This window comes from Morus notabilis, unplaced genomic scaffold (genome assembly GCF_000414095.1).
Source record: "Morus notabilis unplaced genomic scaffold, ASM41409v2 Scaffold989, whole genome shotgun sequence".
Classification (NCBI taxonomy): domain Eukaryota; kingdom Viridiplantae; phylum Streptophyta; class Magnoliopsida; order Rosales; family Moraceae; genus Morus; species Morus notabilis.
Genome location: NW_010363328.1, coordinates 382,858 through 398,296, shown reverse-complemented (window position 1 = coordinate 398,296; position 15,439 = coordinate 382,858). Strand labels below are relative to the sequence as shown.

Below are 15,439 nucleotides of genomic sequence, written 5' to 3'. Positions count from 1 at the left end.
AGATAAATAATTCTCTTGAGTGTTGATTCGGTACTTGGATTAGTAAGAGCGCTCTGGTTCATGAATGTGTTTTATGAATCACTATCCATTAGAGAATCAATGGTACTCAAGGATGCAGAATCAATGGTACTCAAGGGCAAAATGGAAATTTTAGAATTACAGAATTCTAAAATTAAATACTCAAAAAATAATTAATTGAGAATTAATTATTATTTAAATAATGTGATTATTTAAATTTGAATTTGAACACATTTAGATTTATCCATTTAAACTTATTTGATAAGTTGTTCAATTTAGAAGTCAAATTAATTTAAGTTTGACTTAAATTTGAATTTGAATCTGAATCAAAATTGGACTACAGGATAAAAGATGATTTTTCTCTTCCTTCCCTATCTGAATTGGCGCCACACACAGGGTTAGGAAATCCTATCATGGCCGGCCACTATAGGATAAGGTGGAAGGGATTTTTTGTTCCAAAATTCAAAATTAGAGATAGGGATTTGATCATGTTTTGAAGTTTGACTTCTACTCTTTAAATATGAGAATGATAGAAAATTGTGGATACAATTTTTGAAACATTTTTTTCAGCCCTAATATAGTGTGGCCGAATTTCTCTAAGGAAAAGAGAGAAGAAAATTTTTTCTCCAAAAATTCCACATCGTGCATGCGTTGGTGTTTGTGGAAATTTGAGTGTTTAAGAAACCTATTTTGTCTCACGTGTGCCCACACACACGTCTACGTAGAATCAAGGAATTGACGTGGAAGACTTTGGTATTCTAAACACAAAGATTGGAGCAAGGACTGTTCGTGATCAAAGAACTCAAGATATCATTCGAGTCGGCTTCCAGGTATTTTTTTCTGGGATCGAGTTCTTGATGTAAATTAATGCGATTAATTTATTCGTGCATAAATTAATATAATCCATAGAGTATCTCAAAATTTTTTCTGAAATTTTTGTTATACACGATCCGCCTCCCCGCCACGCTTTCGCACCCGAATTCGATTCGGGAACCAGTAGTTTTTGGCATGCGTAGAGGACATAAGATATGAGTGGGTCTGATGCTCTCCTAAAAGCATTACTCCGGAGCTTCTTCTTCATCTGCTGGTTCATACCCGGACGCAATATCATCGGCTCAACCTGACCCACGTATGAGTCGTTATTTAGAGAAATCGTACCGGTAACAAGTTAAGATTTATGAGAATCAGGTGAAGGTGTTAGAGTTGATGGCTAAATTGCCGCCCAACATCCAATTACCTACGATTGATCATCCAGAACCAGTTGACCTAGACGCTCCTCTGCCTCCTTCAAATGATGACGGTACTGATGATGATTCAGATGCTGACAATGCTGCAAACTTAGACGATTAGTTCCGTTATATGTACTTTTTATTTTTCACTTTATTTAGACTTTTATATTTTTTTTTAACATTATATATGCACTTCATGTAGTATTCATAATATATTTTATAAATTTATTTAAATTTACTATTTTTAATATTAATTCATATTTCACTTTTAATGTATCTTAATAAATTCTATTTAGTATGTAACATAATAATGTTTAATTAAAAATTAATTAATTGCCATTTTTTAAAAATTATAAAAAAAATTAATTTCATTTTTTTTTGCGATGACTTTTTTAGACTTGTCGTCGCAAAAAAAAAAAGATTATTTGCAACGACAATTTGAAATGTCGTTGCAAAAATAGATCATATCACGAGAAATTTGCGACAACGTATTAGCGATGATTATTTGCGACGACACTATGTCTTCACAAATAATTTATTTACGACGAATTATTTGCGACGACAATTTATGTCGACGTGTTGTCGTAAAAAACTTTATTTGCGACGACTTTTTGTCGTCGCAAAAATCTCTTTTTCTTGTAGTGAGGTCGACACGTGCATATGAAAGAAATTAAAGACTTCTCTTACGTGTCTTCAATTAAACCAAACGCTTCAATTGTATCAACCAATCAAAAGGAAGAGAGAGCTACTGCACGTGAAAGTAGGATTTATATCTAAAGCAAAGGCACAAAGACGTCGAGGTATGATTTATAGCCACTTTTATATATAACTAATAGACATGTAACTATTTGATTTTTTATTTTCTTCTTTTATACAACAGAGATCGAACATGCAAAATTCTCCTGCGCCATTAGACAAGAGGTCTTAAGCCTTTTTTTTTTAGATACTAGTTAAACTCTATGTGTATAGAGTAATTCGCGCGTTAAGTTTTAATTATCGCGTTATTTTTTTTAATTTATCTAATAGTAAGGATCTTAGTTTTTTAAAGTAAAATAAAGATCTTAGTTAGTTTGTTTGTTAATACACAATCAACACAAATATCTTTATAAGTATAGTATTAAAATAATAAGAATTATACAAGAACAGATTAAATAGAGACGCACCAGAAAAATTTATATATAAAATTTGAAGATAAAATCCCAAAAAGGAATCAAAATGGGAAAAAGAAACTTTTAGGGCAAGAAACAAAAAAAAGTTCCAAAAAAGACCAAAACAAAGAAATGAATAAGTTTTAGAGCATAATAAACTAAAAAGAAAAAAATAAAGTTGCAGTCCAGAAATAAAAAGGGTAAAAACGGACCAAATGAATAAATAAATAATTGGGTTAATCTCACAAATGGTCCTTGACATTTAGTCTCAATCTGACTTTAGTCATGACTTTTCAAATGTCGCACAGTTGGTCCCTTGAATTTTATTATGTTTCAGTTTTTTTCCTTCTGGTAGTTTGGTGTTAAATATTTGATAGAATTTGTAGAAATTATGGACTAAAATTGAAAACATATAAAGTTTAGAGACTAAAACGATGGAAATAACTAAAAGTTAATTTGTACAGATATACCTAAAATTGTAGCTGTTTCTATTTTTGGACTCTAATTTACACAGATTTTATCAAATTTTAACGCCTAATTGATGGAAAGACTGAAACTGAAATAAAATTAAACCTCAGGGGACATTATATGCGATGTTTGAAAAGTCATGGACTAAAGTGAGACTGAGTGTAAATCTCAGGGACCATTTGTAGAATTAACTTAAATAATTTTTAAGGCAAAAAGAAAAAAAAAATACTGGACTAAAACAAAAAGAGTGAGGAGGTGTATGGTTTCGATCAAAATACGAAGAAACAAAAAAAGGCCAAAAAGGATCAAAACAAGAAATAAATAAGTTTTAGGTAAAAAAGAACCAAAATAGAAAAACTAATGTTTTAGGAAAAAAAATTAAAAAGGTTAAAAAAGTACTAAAATGAAGAAATAAATAATTTTTTAGTTAAAAACAAAATAATAAAATAAAATACCGGACTAAAACAAAAAAAAGAGGAAAAGGGTGTATGGTTTCGATCAAAGCTAGAAGAAACAAAATAAAGGACTAAAATGAAGAAATAAATAGAGTTTTAAGGTAAAAAAATTAAAACGAAAAAAAAAATCAGGGCAAACCTATTAAAAAAAGGTTTAAAAAGGACCAAAATTAAAAATATAAAATTTAAGAGTAAAAAGAAAAAAAAAAGCATTTTGGTGAAAAATACAACATTCTCTATACATATATAGATATACAGATATATATACAGTTTTAACTTTTTCATTAATAAATTATTTATTTCCATACAAAATATAGTATGCAAATATTGGTATGTGAGGATTTCAAAAAGATAAAATCATCATCACTCATGATTGGTATTATAGTCGTAGTCTAGTAGTCTACCAGGAATTCCTTTGTATTCTTCCAATGTCCTCTTCCTCCATATTCATTTTCTTTTAATTATAGTTGCGGTTGCTTTCGCACCAGCAAGATATGGACGGCGAAGCCATAACTACACTAAACAAGCGAGCAAAAAACTCCTGTATTAAGAGGTGTACAATCTGTATATTTCACCTGTAGGGCTGTTAACTTTCTAAAAGTAAATGTTATTGACATGATTTTAATTTCTGTTATAATATTTTCTCTCATAAAAAATTTAAATTAAAAAAAATTTTCGACAATAGATTTTTTCACAAAATCTAAATTCAAAATCACAATTACTAACTCAAATACGTGAACCAAACAACCCACAAATGTTTAGAGCCAATTGTAAAATTAACCTTTTAAACTAGAAAGGGACGAAAATACAAAAGCATAGAATGACAACACTATGACCACAAAATGATAGTCAGTGGTGGGACTCCAAGAAACATGACGATCAATGACAACACTTTAAGGCCTTGTTCGTTTTACAGATTTAAGTTTTTAATTCGAGTTGAGATATGATATTTTCTGAGAGTTTTTAACTGTAATAAACAAAGTTAGATGTGGCATCTTATGAGAGCTTTTAACTGAAAAAACTTAAAACTGAAAAAAAAAATCGGTGAAATGAACGAGACTTAAAAGATTTACAGATCGTAGTTGAAGATAATAAATTGCCTCAAATAAAGCGGATTTCAATTTTCCTAATTTCTAAATTTTATTTAGAGATGCATTAAGGAAAAGATAGTGAGAACAAACCCTTCCAATGATGAGAGATACAAGCCAGTATACTATGTTGATGTTAAATCTTGTCGGATTGAAATTTGACTTGTGACCCAAAAAAAGAACAAGGTGGGACAACCCCAAGGTCAAAAGAGTTCTTTTCTGAAATTCCAGTAAATGTTACCCTTTATATTTCGATTAACAAATATTCTCAACATTCTTATGTTTAATCTTATATTTCGAGTATATAAAGGATGTTTTTAGCATTATGTCTCCCTAAAAAGTGACATCTTATATAAACGACAATAACATTAGGAAAACGACAGCATTAATATAGGAAGCGTAAATAAGAAATGAGATTAATTCATGTGAACGACAACATAGTCACCCAACAATATAAATATGAGAAGGAAACGTAAACAAGAAAAAGCGACATCCGTTAAAAAGGACATCTAACTGCGACAATAAATTTAATTTGATAGATTTATTTTTTGATAATTAAATTTTATATGATAGATTAAAAAATGAAAAACGATAAAGGGAAGGGAAATCTCTCTAAACGGCATTTATCATAAACGACAGCGAATTAAAAAACGACACTAAATTTGGAAAACAAGTTAAAAACGCTAATTTCAAAACGATAATATCAGAACAAAATCTCGTAAAAAAACATTAGAATAAAGAAGACATTATTAAACCATCCCTAGTGTACAAAAATAACTTTGAAACGACTAAAAGTAACATCTTACAAACGGTAACAACTTTCTAACGACAAGGACATCATAAACGACAATGTTACTTTTTCCCCGTGCCTCTTAAGAACTTTGAAAATCAATGCATGCACTTATTCGTAAAAAGTACCATTCTTCTGTCCATTATATTCTGCCCATATAAAGTTGACATGGCACTTACTTGTTAAAGAATTAAAGCTTTATTTCAACTGAAAATACACTTAAATATAGATTTGTTCTTCAGTTTCCAGTCTATCCAAACTCAATCTCACCAATATATATTTTTTTTTTTCTCTATCTTACTTTTACAGTGGAAAGTATTGACTATGATTACACAAATATAGGTCGAGGATATAACAATAGTAACAGCAAGAAATTGTTACAATTTACAACACTGGCAAAAAAGAAAAAAACGAACTTAATTTATGTGAAAAAAGAGAAAAAATAAAAAGAGCCAAATCCACAACCATATCTTGCTCACTGAACCACATAGAAGATGGTAATCATTTTCAAACACCATAGAAGTGCACATATTTCAATGCTTCTCTTAAGTCCCACGTCAGTATTTCTCCTTTTCATTTTTGAAAACCATCCTTAACTGATATGGCAGTGTGATCTTTTTTGTTGCAACCACAACAAAACGACATGAGTATTTTTTTTTTTTTTCTTACTAAAAAGGACTTCTTTTTATCTAGCTAACTTATCTTGGATGGGAAATTGGTATTCCCTGAAGCTTCAGCAATGGAAACTTGAACTTCATCAATGCCGTTATTTGATGGGGCATCATCATAATCGTCATCATGATCATGATCAAGATCAGGGGATGTAATAGCTGAGCACTGACTCTTGAACAGGCTATTACTTTTTCTCTGTTGCTTGTCAAACATCATCTTTAGTTGCCTTCCTTGTTCTTCAATTTGGAGTTGTAAATTTCTCTGAATCTGTTGGGAAGGACTAAACATTGTAAAGCATTCAATAGTAGAGTTTTACATGCCTCTTAGAGTATACGAATAACGTCTCATATCATAAAATAAAAATGATATACACTGTAAAAAGTTTTAATAGGTACGTCTAGAATGCGCGCATATCAAAATTCTGTGAAATTGCTATTTTATTACAGCGTTTTTACTCTTCGTAACTTATATTTTAGTTCATATGATAATTATGAAACTACTTTTTCATGATGTACATCATTTTTCATCATAAAATCATCTTTACGACTGACTTTTGATCCCAAGTGACATGACAAATGAAATAACCTTTCTTAACCGGTAAATAAAATATGCACATTAGCACTGGCAACACCTCCCTCTAAAATTTTAAGTTGAAATGCTTATTTCTAGTTTGACTCCAGCCTTGAAAGAGGCCCCTGTTTTTAACCAAGTCATTGTAGGTGTTTTGCCTTGTAATTCATAACTTTTGTCTTAATATTCTAATATTTGGACTGAGGAATATAAAAACCATACCTCTAACTGCTCATGAAGGCGTCTCTGCACGTCTAATTGTAGTTGCAGTGCCTCTTTGATCTGCAAGCCACTGTCCAGGAAGCCCAAAAAAAAAAAAAAAAAAAGGAAAAAGTTAAATTCTCATTTAAAAAAGATAAATCTCTTAACATAGCTAAATGAAGAACTCAAAAAATCAGAAGAGAAAACAAAAATTAAAAAATAGAGTAAGGCGTTACGTTGTCGCTTCAAGCTGCGGTGTGACATTTATGCAAGCCCTTTTTTCAGATTTTCCTGCAAATAGAAGACACTCTTTACATATAAGATACTGATAATGTAAACCACATAGATGACATATAGAAATTCTTGAATGAGAATTGTGGTAATCTTCTCAAGTAACTAATAAAACAAAGTGTACTCGCAGAAGTTCAAAATCTTTACACTAAAACAAAACAAGAATGGTATAGTTAAACTTAAAAATTTACTTGAAATCTTTTGTGCCTTCTTTGTTTTGTTTAGATTTGAACATGTAAATCTAAATTAATCATTCTACAAGCTTTAAGCTCTTTAGATCATAAGGTTTCTAAACACATAAATTCATCTGACTCGCCATTCTTTTCAACATCTTTTAAGGTTTTTTTTTTTTTTGGCGCTTTGAAGTTAAAGATGTTTTCTTAGTACTAAAAGATGTAAAAAAAAAAAAAAAAAAAAAAAAAAAAAAAGAAAGAAAAGTGGCAATTAGTATTTCATGAACTTTATCACCAAGTTTGTTGGCAAGATTTACCTTCAGAAGAGTCTGGCAGATATTTTGCAATCCGATATTTCTACAACAGAAACAAAGAAAAAAGGACAAAGTATGATTAAGAATGGACAAAAACAAATAAGAAGGACAAATACTAAAATCTCTTGAATTGAAATTGATACCTGCAAATGACTTTTGATATGATAGATTGTTAATCCCTCTGAATCCATAAGCTTCAGTATTGCTTTAGGGGTCGCCTCTATAAGTACAAAATCAGCAAAAAAGGAAAAAATATCACTCAATTGATTATCAATTCTTCTATTTGTTAATCATTTTACCAAAAAAAAAATGATTAACACAAAAAATAACTTACTCTCAGCACCCCCAAGGCGATTTACACACTCCACAAACTTCTCATGAAGATCCTGAGTCCATCTTATTCTTGTTTTGCTAGAGATTCCGGGCCCGGTTGAAGCAGTGTTAAGAGTAATAGTACTAATACAACCATTTCCAGAGGAAAATCTTGGAGATTGCTTCTCTTGATGACAAGCAAAATTTAGCTGCGAAATCGGAGAATTAAACGAGCCACAATAGCCCTACTCAAAGGAAAAAAATCGAGTAAAAATACCAAAAACCAAAAATTCCCAAAAGAAAAAAAAAAGGATTGAAACATTAAAAAAATTAATAATAAAGACATTGGCATACCCCAAGATCCTGATTTTCTTTTGAAGGGACAGAAAACTGCCTCCTAATTGATGATGCGGTAGTAGCAGTATCAATATGAAGCTTATTGCGTTGATCATGTCCAAAGGATGGATGGGGTTTCACCATTGGTTGAAGGGAATTTCGGAATTCGAAATTTGGCTCGGATTGGTCATTGGTGTCAATGGAATAGTTCTCAGCAGAAGACTGGTGGCCTGAAGAGAAGTGTGAATTCAAGGAAGGATTGTCATAACAAACTTGGGAATCATATTCAGCAAATCTCATGCATCTTTCAGTGGCATAGAAGGCTGAAGCGGGTGATTCGAAGCAGCTTATCATGATGGTTGATGAGGAGGATTTGTCGCTGTTGTTGTTGTTGTTGTTGTTGTTAACAGGGCTAACAAGATTTTGGAGCTGAGATAGCCTTGCCTGATTATCCATGGTGCAGGGCTGCTGTCGAGTCCAAATTCCCATGTTTTCCGGGTGGTTTTGGACTCCGAAAAGATGGGAAGATCGGGGAACGAATTCGAAGCTGCGGTCTGTGATCTTTAGTCCATGGTTTTGCTGAACTTGATTTCTTCCTTGGCAAGCAATCTTGTGATCGTTCATTTACAGATGAGTTCAAAAAAAAAAAAAAAAAATGCAAGAGAAAAAAAAAATGTTTTTGTCCCAAGAAGAAGGTCAAGATAGAAAGGAAAACAGTAGGCAATATTGAATTCAGATTATAAGGCATGGGAATTCCTCTGATATATTCTTAAAAAAATGAGAAAAAAAGAAATAAAAAAACTTCAAGCGTAAGCTTTGTATTGTACAGAAAGCACTATATATCCAATGCACTAAAAATATTCTTTTTAAAAAAAGGTAATGGAAAAAAAAAAATTGTGGGATGCCCAATGCTGTTATTGATATAACCAAAGAACAAAAAACATTTAGAAGAGAACACAATATTATATATGAAAGCTTTTTAGTAACTATTATTTGTTCTTACATGAACATCAGAATAATAGTGCTTACTCTCCCTAAAATAAAAAATGAAAAAAAGTAATTAAATGGGGTTCTAACTAGAAGATAAAATGATTCCCGAATTCAAAAGTATATATCTAGATAAATAAATATTTTATCATCTGAAAATTTGGAATTGGGGGAATAATGTTGTGGGCATCTATGGCTTCATAATTTAATATGAGATACTGGCATAAATGCAATATAACAGATCTTACATTATTCCTATTGTGGATACGGATGAGTCACTTTTGCCCACCCAGAAAGGTGAAATAAAATAAAAAGAAAAAGAATTTTGTCTCAAAAGGAAAATTGAATTTTACTGAAATAAAATAAAAATAAAAAGAATTTTGTCTCATAAAATTTGCATCTCCTAAAGTGGGCATATGAAATTACCAAAAATGCTCATTCTAGTAAAATCAGAATGGAATTCTAACCATAAGATTCCCCAAACGTGCTGAAAAAACCACGTAAAAAAGAACTTAATTTCATCCACGAGAACAATCTTTTTAGGGATCACACTAAAAAATGTTCAGCACAAACAAGTATCAGAATAGTAAATTAAGGAGAACTAAAATCAAAGATGGAGAATCTTGGTAGGGTTTTATTTCGTTTTTTTTAATTATTTTTTTTTTTATCTGCAGTCAACTGTTACATGAATAATCATCCAACTCCTAACTTATTGCCGTATTTACATAAATGACCGCTTCAAGCTACTGCTGGAGCCTGGATGAGTGCAAGACTGGAGCCTAATCCTATATATACATACACATGTAATAATTAGACTATATAGTAAGTTTTTTTTTTTTTTTATACACTATATAGTAAGTTTATGAGAGTGGAGTTGATATTTTTATATATTAATTCTAGGGACATTGATATTTATCAACAAAATTATAATTATACAGTTGTATACATAGTATCGTGGTAATTCAACACCTGACCAGACTATGTCTACAAAGTATTGAATTCAAGTCCCAACCCTTGATTTTAAAAAAAAAAAAAAAGAAAAAAAAATTATAATTGTGTTCTCATAGTCTCACTCAATAACATAAATTTTACAATTATTTTTTTTATTTTTCACAATTACAAAAATATTCAAACTTGAAAATATATGTATATATATATGTGTATGTATATGTATTACCTAAGTGAACATTTGATTGACCAAGGCAAAAATGTATGATTTATCAGGTAACTAGTTAATTTATGTAGATAAACAATTTATTTTGTCAATATTTAAAAAGATATTTTTCTAATCGACCACCACCTACAACTTTTCAACTATGAGTATACTAGCTATTTCCTAATTTTAACTAGCAAACGTCCCACGCACTAGTTTACTATGTAGATTATGAAAATGCACACATCCCGGACACTTTAGTTTTACATATCTTTATAAACCGGGTTGATTATCTTTTTAGCACCATAGAAACATAAGTATCTTAAGAATAACACTGTTGTTGATTATTATTATTATTATTTGAAATCGATTATTTTCTTTTGTGTAACTATTATATCAAATTCTTCTACTGGTATTTTTTTTTAGAAAAAAAAAAAAAGAACTCTACCTTACAATCCACCTCGAATAGTAGGAAAAGAAAGAGAAAAGATGCATTGGATTCTTTGATTGATTATATGACTTTAAAAACGCTTATCAACCTCATTCATGCTACTCAAATTCCATTGATTATCTCGCAATATGGATATTTGTCCCTTTTTTTCTTTTTTTCTTTTTCTTTTTTTTTTTCCTTGTCCTTGAGACTCTCACCAACATGACTTGGTTCTTGACTTATCAAAATAGCTAGCAACAAAACAATAATTAATTAACATGTTAAAAGTGTCAAATACTTTAATCATATTGTCCCGTTTATTTCGCTGATTCGAGTTGAGATGTGACTTTATGTGAGAGCTTTTTACTGTAGCAAAAAAGTTAAATGTGATTGTTTGTGAGAGCTTTTTACTGTAGAAAAACTCGAATTCTAAACTCGAATCAACGAAGTGAACGGGACCTAATTACTCTTTATATATGCACGACTAAACAAAGACAAAGTACTAATTAGATAAGAATACAGAGTGTAAACGAACAATAATCAAAGTTAACAAACACTAGAATACCTGGCATTTTCCATTAAGCCAACTTATGATGCCGCAAATCAAAACAAAAGTGTCATTAAGTCGCGACTCGCAATCCCTGCTTGGGAATCTCCGGTCGCCGATTTATTATTTCCCTAAAGAGATTAAGAATTGTTAATCTTCATTAATTTAAAAGGCTATCAATGATTGGATAGCCGAAAATTTCTAATTAGTATAGTTTTTGTAATTGCCCATATATGTCATTATCAGTTGTAGGCAGTAGCGAATCAAATGCCTACAAGTGTTGACTCTAGAAGGCGGAAAGCTCGATCACTTGGAAAATTTTCAGTCTCTTTTGATTAAGACAGAGGAATAATTCTCAGAAAGAGGAGGGAAATTAAAAGAAAAAAATAAAATGGTAAAATAAAATGATTGTAACACAGGAACCATCAAGTTCACATTATTGTGTCCTGAATCAGTCAAAAGTAGAATCAGTCAAAAGTGCACAAACTTTTTCTCTTTGCTTCTCAGACCTTTTTTTCAATGGAAATAGGATTTTCATTCAACAACCAAATTGGGAATTACATGGCTAGCAATAAACTTTGGAGAATTTTCAGTCCCTTTAATCTTTGAAAAGTGGACTTTCATTGAACTTTGCTTCCATATTTTAAATGTAGGAAGTTTTTATTTTTAAGTGTCACTATGGGTATAATTGAAGGGGCGTTTTAAGATACTTTTGTAATTTATTTCCTCTTTATAAGAATTTGAGATACTATCTTGTTGAACTTGGTAAATAAAAACTTCCTGCATTTTTTAAATTAGATATTCGGTTATGAAATCATTATTCTTATAAAAAGACTAGTGATGATATTATACTTATTGTTATAGCAAATGAAATTACAACCACATCACAAATTTACTTATTAGCGGATATATTTAAGAAAGTTGTTTCAAAATTCCCGTATTTATAGATTAACTGATTAAGAGAGCTTTTATTATAGCGTCACCAAAAGCTATGCTTGCATGCATTTTCTAAACATATACACTATTTAATGTTGGAAGCATTAGTAAGTTTTAATTTTTATAAACTCTTCAAATTCCATTAAAAAAAAAAAAAACTCATTCGGGGAATAGTATAAGTTGATAAATGTAGGAAGTTTTTATTTACAGAGAACAACAAAAGAGAATCTCAAAATAACTGTATCCCACTACCACTTTAATTAGTTTATATTTTGGTTATTTAATTACAACAAATTTGCTCCTTAACTAAATCTCATGTGACATTTAAAAGTTGACACAAGGGGCATTTTGCATATAAACAAAAATTTAGGAACTATAGGCAATGTAGATAGAAACTTGGGGACCAAAATAATACAGAAGTTCGCAAGGCACTAGTGACATAACCCTTATTCTAATGTCGTAAATGGTAGTAATTTTTTAACGGATTCGCTCCACGAATGGGATGGATCAGGATAAGCATGCCCTTTTAACAAATAAGATATATATATATATATATATATAATAGCCAAAAAACCGACTTTGGAATTTGAGAACCCTGTTCCATGTCTCAGTCTAATAAGAATTCACGGGTACTTTATTGCTTGGTCTAAATATGGGCAAAAATATTCTGGGATAAATTTCCTCTCCCGTCCAATTTTTTTTTTTTTTCTTTTTCCTTCGCATAGTATAGGGTTCTTATACCACATTCACACACACACACACACATATAGTAATTAGGGTTGTATTATAACTTCTAGTTAAGAGATTAGCTAGGATTGCTAGGGTTTGGGGATATTATAAGTACGTTGTGTCTTGTTTTACTATGGTATTATTAGTGTTTTCAGTTAGAATAATATTATGGACACTAACTTAAACGCAAATTCTTATCAATTAATTATATAAGAAATTACATATATATAACACACAAACTACATTAGTTGGAGCGTAAAAGTTGAAATTTAAGTTAGTATTCCTAGCATTACCCATAGTCAAACCATGTTAAGAATTAGTCACACTAGTTCTGCATTACTAAGAGCAACAAGACCGCATAAGAAAATCAATTAAAACAAGCAAATATATATAAATTTATAGTGATTTATACTCAACGTGAAAGTTATGTTCATTTGTAATCACTGTAGGAAATTCTCTATGAGAAAATAAATAAGTTTACAAGAGAAAATCACATACCACGCTAAAAGCAATGTCCCCTTATATAAAAGCTAGCACGATGCAAAAGTAATAACGGACTAACCATGATGATTAGACCCCACAACTTAACAATGGACTGGATATAGTAGAGATAAATGGTTATCTACTAATATTTCTTACGGTTGAGCAGTCATTTTTATGGTAAGAAGATGAGAAAATTTCAGTCCAAAACTAACCGCAAGGTGGAGTCGTTATAATTGTGGTGTTATTGGCCATATACCATGTGATTCATAATGTGAGAATTGCTACAGTATTAGTGGTAGATCATCATTCTTACAATATAATTAGTGTGTTACATATAATCATTTATATTTCTTTCTTTTTTTTTCCCCTTTTTTCCTCTTGGCAATCAAAGCTATATATCCTAATTAAGGTTGAAATTAACTGGATTGCCGAATGTTCTCACAATGACCAGCTTGCATATATGCAACTTTGGCCAGTTGTGCATGATTACAAGTACTTGTAAAATACGACTTATTGAGGTTTTACAGAAAGCAAACGCCGAAACAGAATATTTATAAGGAAAGAGTTCTCATAAGTTGTGTACATATACAGCTTTGAATTAGATATTATTGTACTGTATATATATAGATCAGATTAGTGAAAATTTTCAAGTTTGTTATCCTTTTTTTAATATAGAATAAATACGAAAAGAGACCCTATTAATTAATTTAGGAATGCCAAATGTTGTCTTTCTAGAGAGCAAAGAACTTGTTGGGTGACCGGTGAAGGAATCATAGGTATAAGAAACTGGCATGCCGTGGACTTGGACTTATTGTCAAGGTATCATTTCAAAATACCATTTTTTTTTTCTATAATTTTGGTTAATATATGTAATAGTGGAGCATTTTTATATAAGAAAATCTACAATGCGATCAAATAAATTTATATTTTATATGCTCTAATAGTATATCTTAACCAACATGCACAAAGTCATATATATATATAAGACTTACACACATACCATTCAATTAATTATTAAAAAAAACATGTAGATTAAACGACTCAAGAATATCATGCGCTTATATTTATATCAAAGAAAATAAATCCACCTCCTAAATAAATGTTGAAAAGATAATTATGTATACTTCACATGCAATCTGATCATTATATATGCATCGTACCATCCATTCTTGGCCTTTCCATATAAGGGAAGAAAAAGGTTTTGTTGACTGTTAATTATAATTATATATATATATATATATATATATTATATACACATCTGCATCTTAAAAGAAGAAAAGAAATTTAGTAGAAAATAAGGATTAAGGACATTGATTTAGCACTTCTATTATATTTGAAAATTCAAGGGGATTTTATAAAGCTTTTGGCAAGCTACAGCTGGACAGGCACCATTCACCAAAATAGAAATAGAAAAGAGAGAGGGGATTTTAACAATGAATATGATAATTGATAATATAATAGTATGGATAATATAATAATGACACATGATTAAGAGTAAGATAATGATTTTGTTATATCTACAATTCTAAAGGCGGTTTCTTGTTTCAGCGTCTTAATTGGTTGGACATTATACAAATTAAATGACCCTTTAAAACTTGAAAGGACATGTTTAATTTTTAAGCTCTCCAATCCAATCTATCGTTTATTCCTTTTATCTAGTTGGGAGATAAGATATGGTTCTGCTATTCCAAATAGACATTCATAGAAGAATCCAAACTCTACTTATAATAAGTGTGCTCTTTTTTTTTTTTTTTCCTTTCTCTTTTTGAGTTTTTTTGGGTTTTGGCTAAGGTAATAAAATTGCAAGTTGCTTTCTTTTTTGGGTTGGACATGGATTGTCATTTGTCACCTCAATAATCAGAAGATTCAGAGTAAGGAATTTTGGAATTTAAAACCTTCAGGAAACTTAATTGGGAAACCTAGTGGAAAGATGCCTCAACAAATGTAGTCCAAGAACCGATATTTTTAAGTAAAATGAAAATAATTTTTGTCAAAGAACAATTGATTTATTTAAAAAAAATAAATGTTTTATACCTGAGTTGCTTAGAAGCTAACTCTCATAAACATAAAAAAGAAGACAATTAATAGAATTCTTGGATATGGAAATAG

At 30.4% G+C, this 15,439-nt stretch overlaps 1 protein-coding gene across 1 annotated transcript; it reads right to left on the bottom strand.

Annotated features, from left to right (window-relative positions):
- Window positions 1-5,741: 5,741 nt before the first annotated feature.
- Window positions 5,742-8,689, bottom strand: LOC21401005 (myb family transcription factor PHL5). Its single transcript, XM_024169585.1, has 7 exons — window positions 8,084-8,689; window positions 7,752-7,974; window positions 7,561-7,637; window positions 7,421-7,460; window positions 6,876-6,930; window positions 6,661-6,730; window positions 5,742-6,135 (listed from the first exon to the last, which is right to left on the bottom strand). Exons 1-7 carry the CDS (start codon window positions 8,687-8,689, stop codon window positions 5,890-5,892), a joined length of 1,317 nt encoding a protein of 438 aa, XP_024025353.1. The 3' UTR covers window positions 5,742-5,889.
- Between the last annotated feature and the right edge of the window lie 6,750 nt (window positions 8,690-15,439).

Excerpts from the sequence above, each read along its gene's own strand:
- LOC21401005 (XM_024169585.1), bottom strand. The coding sequence starts at position 8,689 with ATGAACGATCACAAGATTGCTTGCCAAGGAAGAAATCAAGTTCAGCAA. Across the intron at positions 7,461-7,560 it reads ATATCAAAAGTCATTTGCAG|AAATATCGGATTGCAAAATA; the intron begins GTATCAATTTCA and ends TTTCTGTTGTAG. Across the intron at positions 6,931-7,420 it reads TCTGCCAGACTCTTCTGAAG|GAAAATCTGAAAAAAGGGCT; the intron begins GTAAATCTTGCC and ends TTCTATTTGCAG.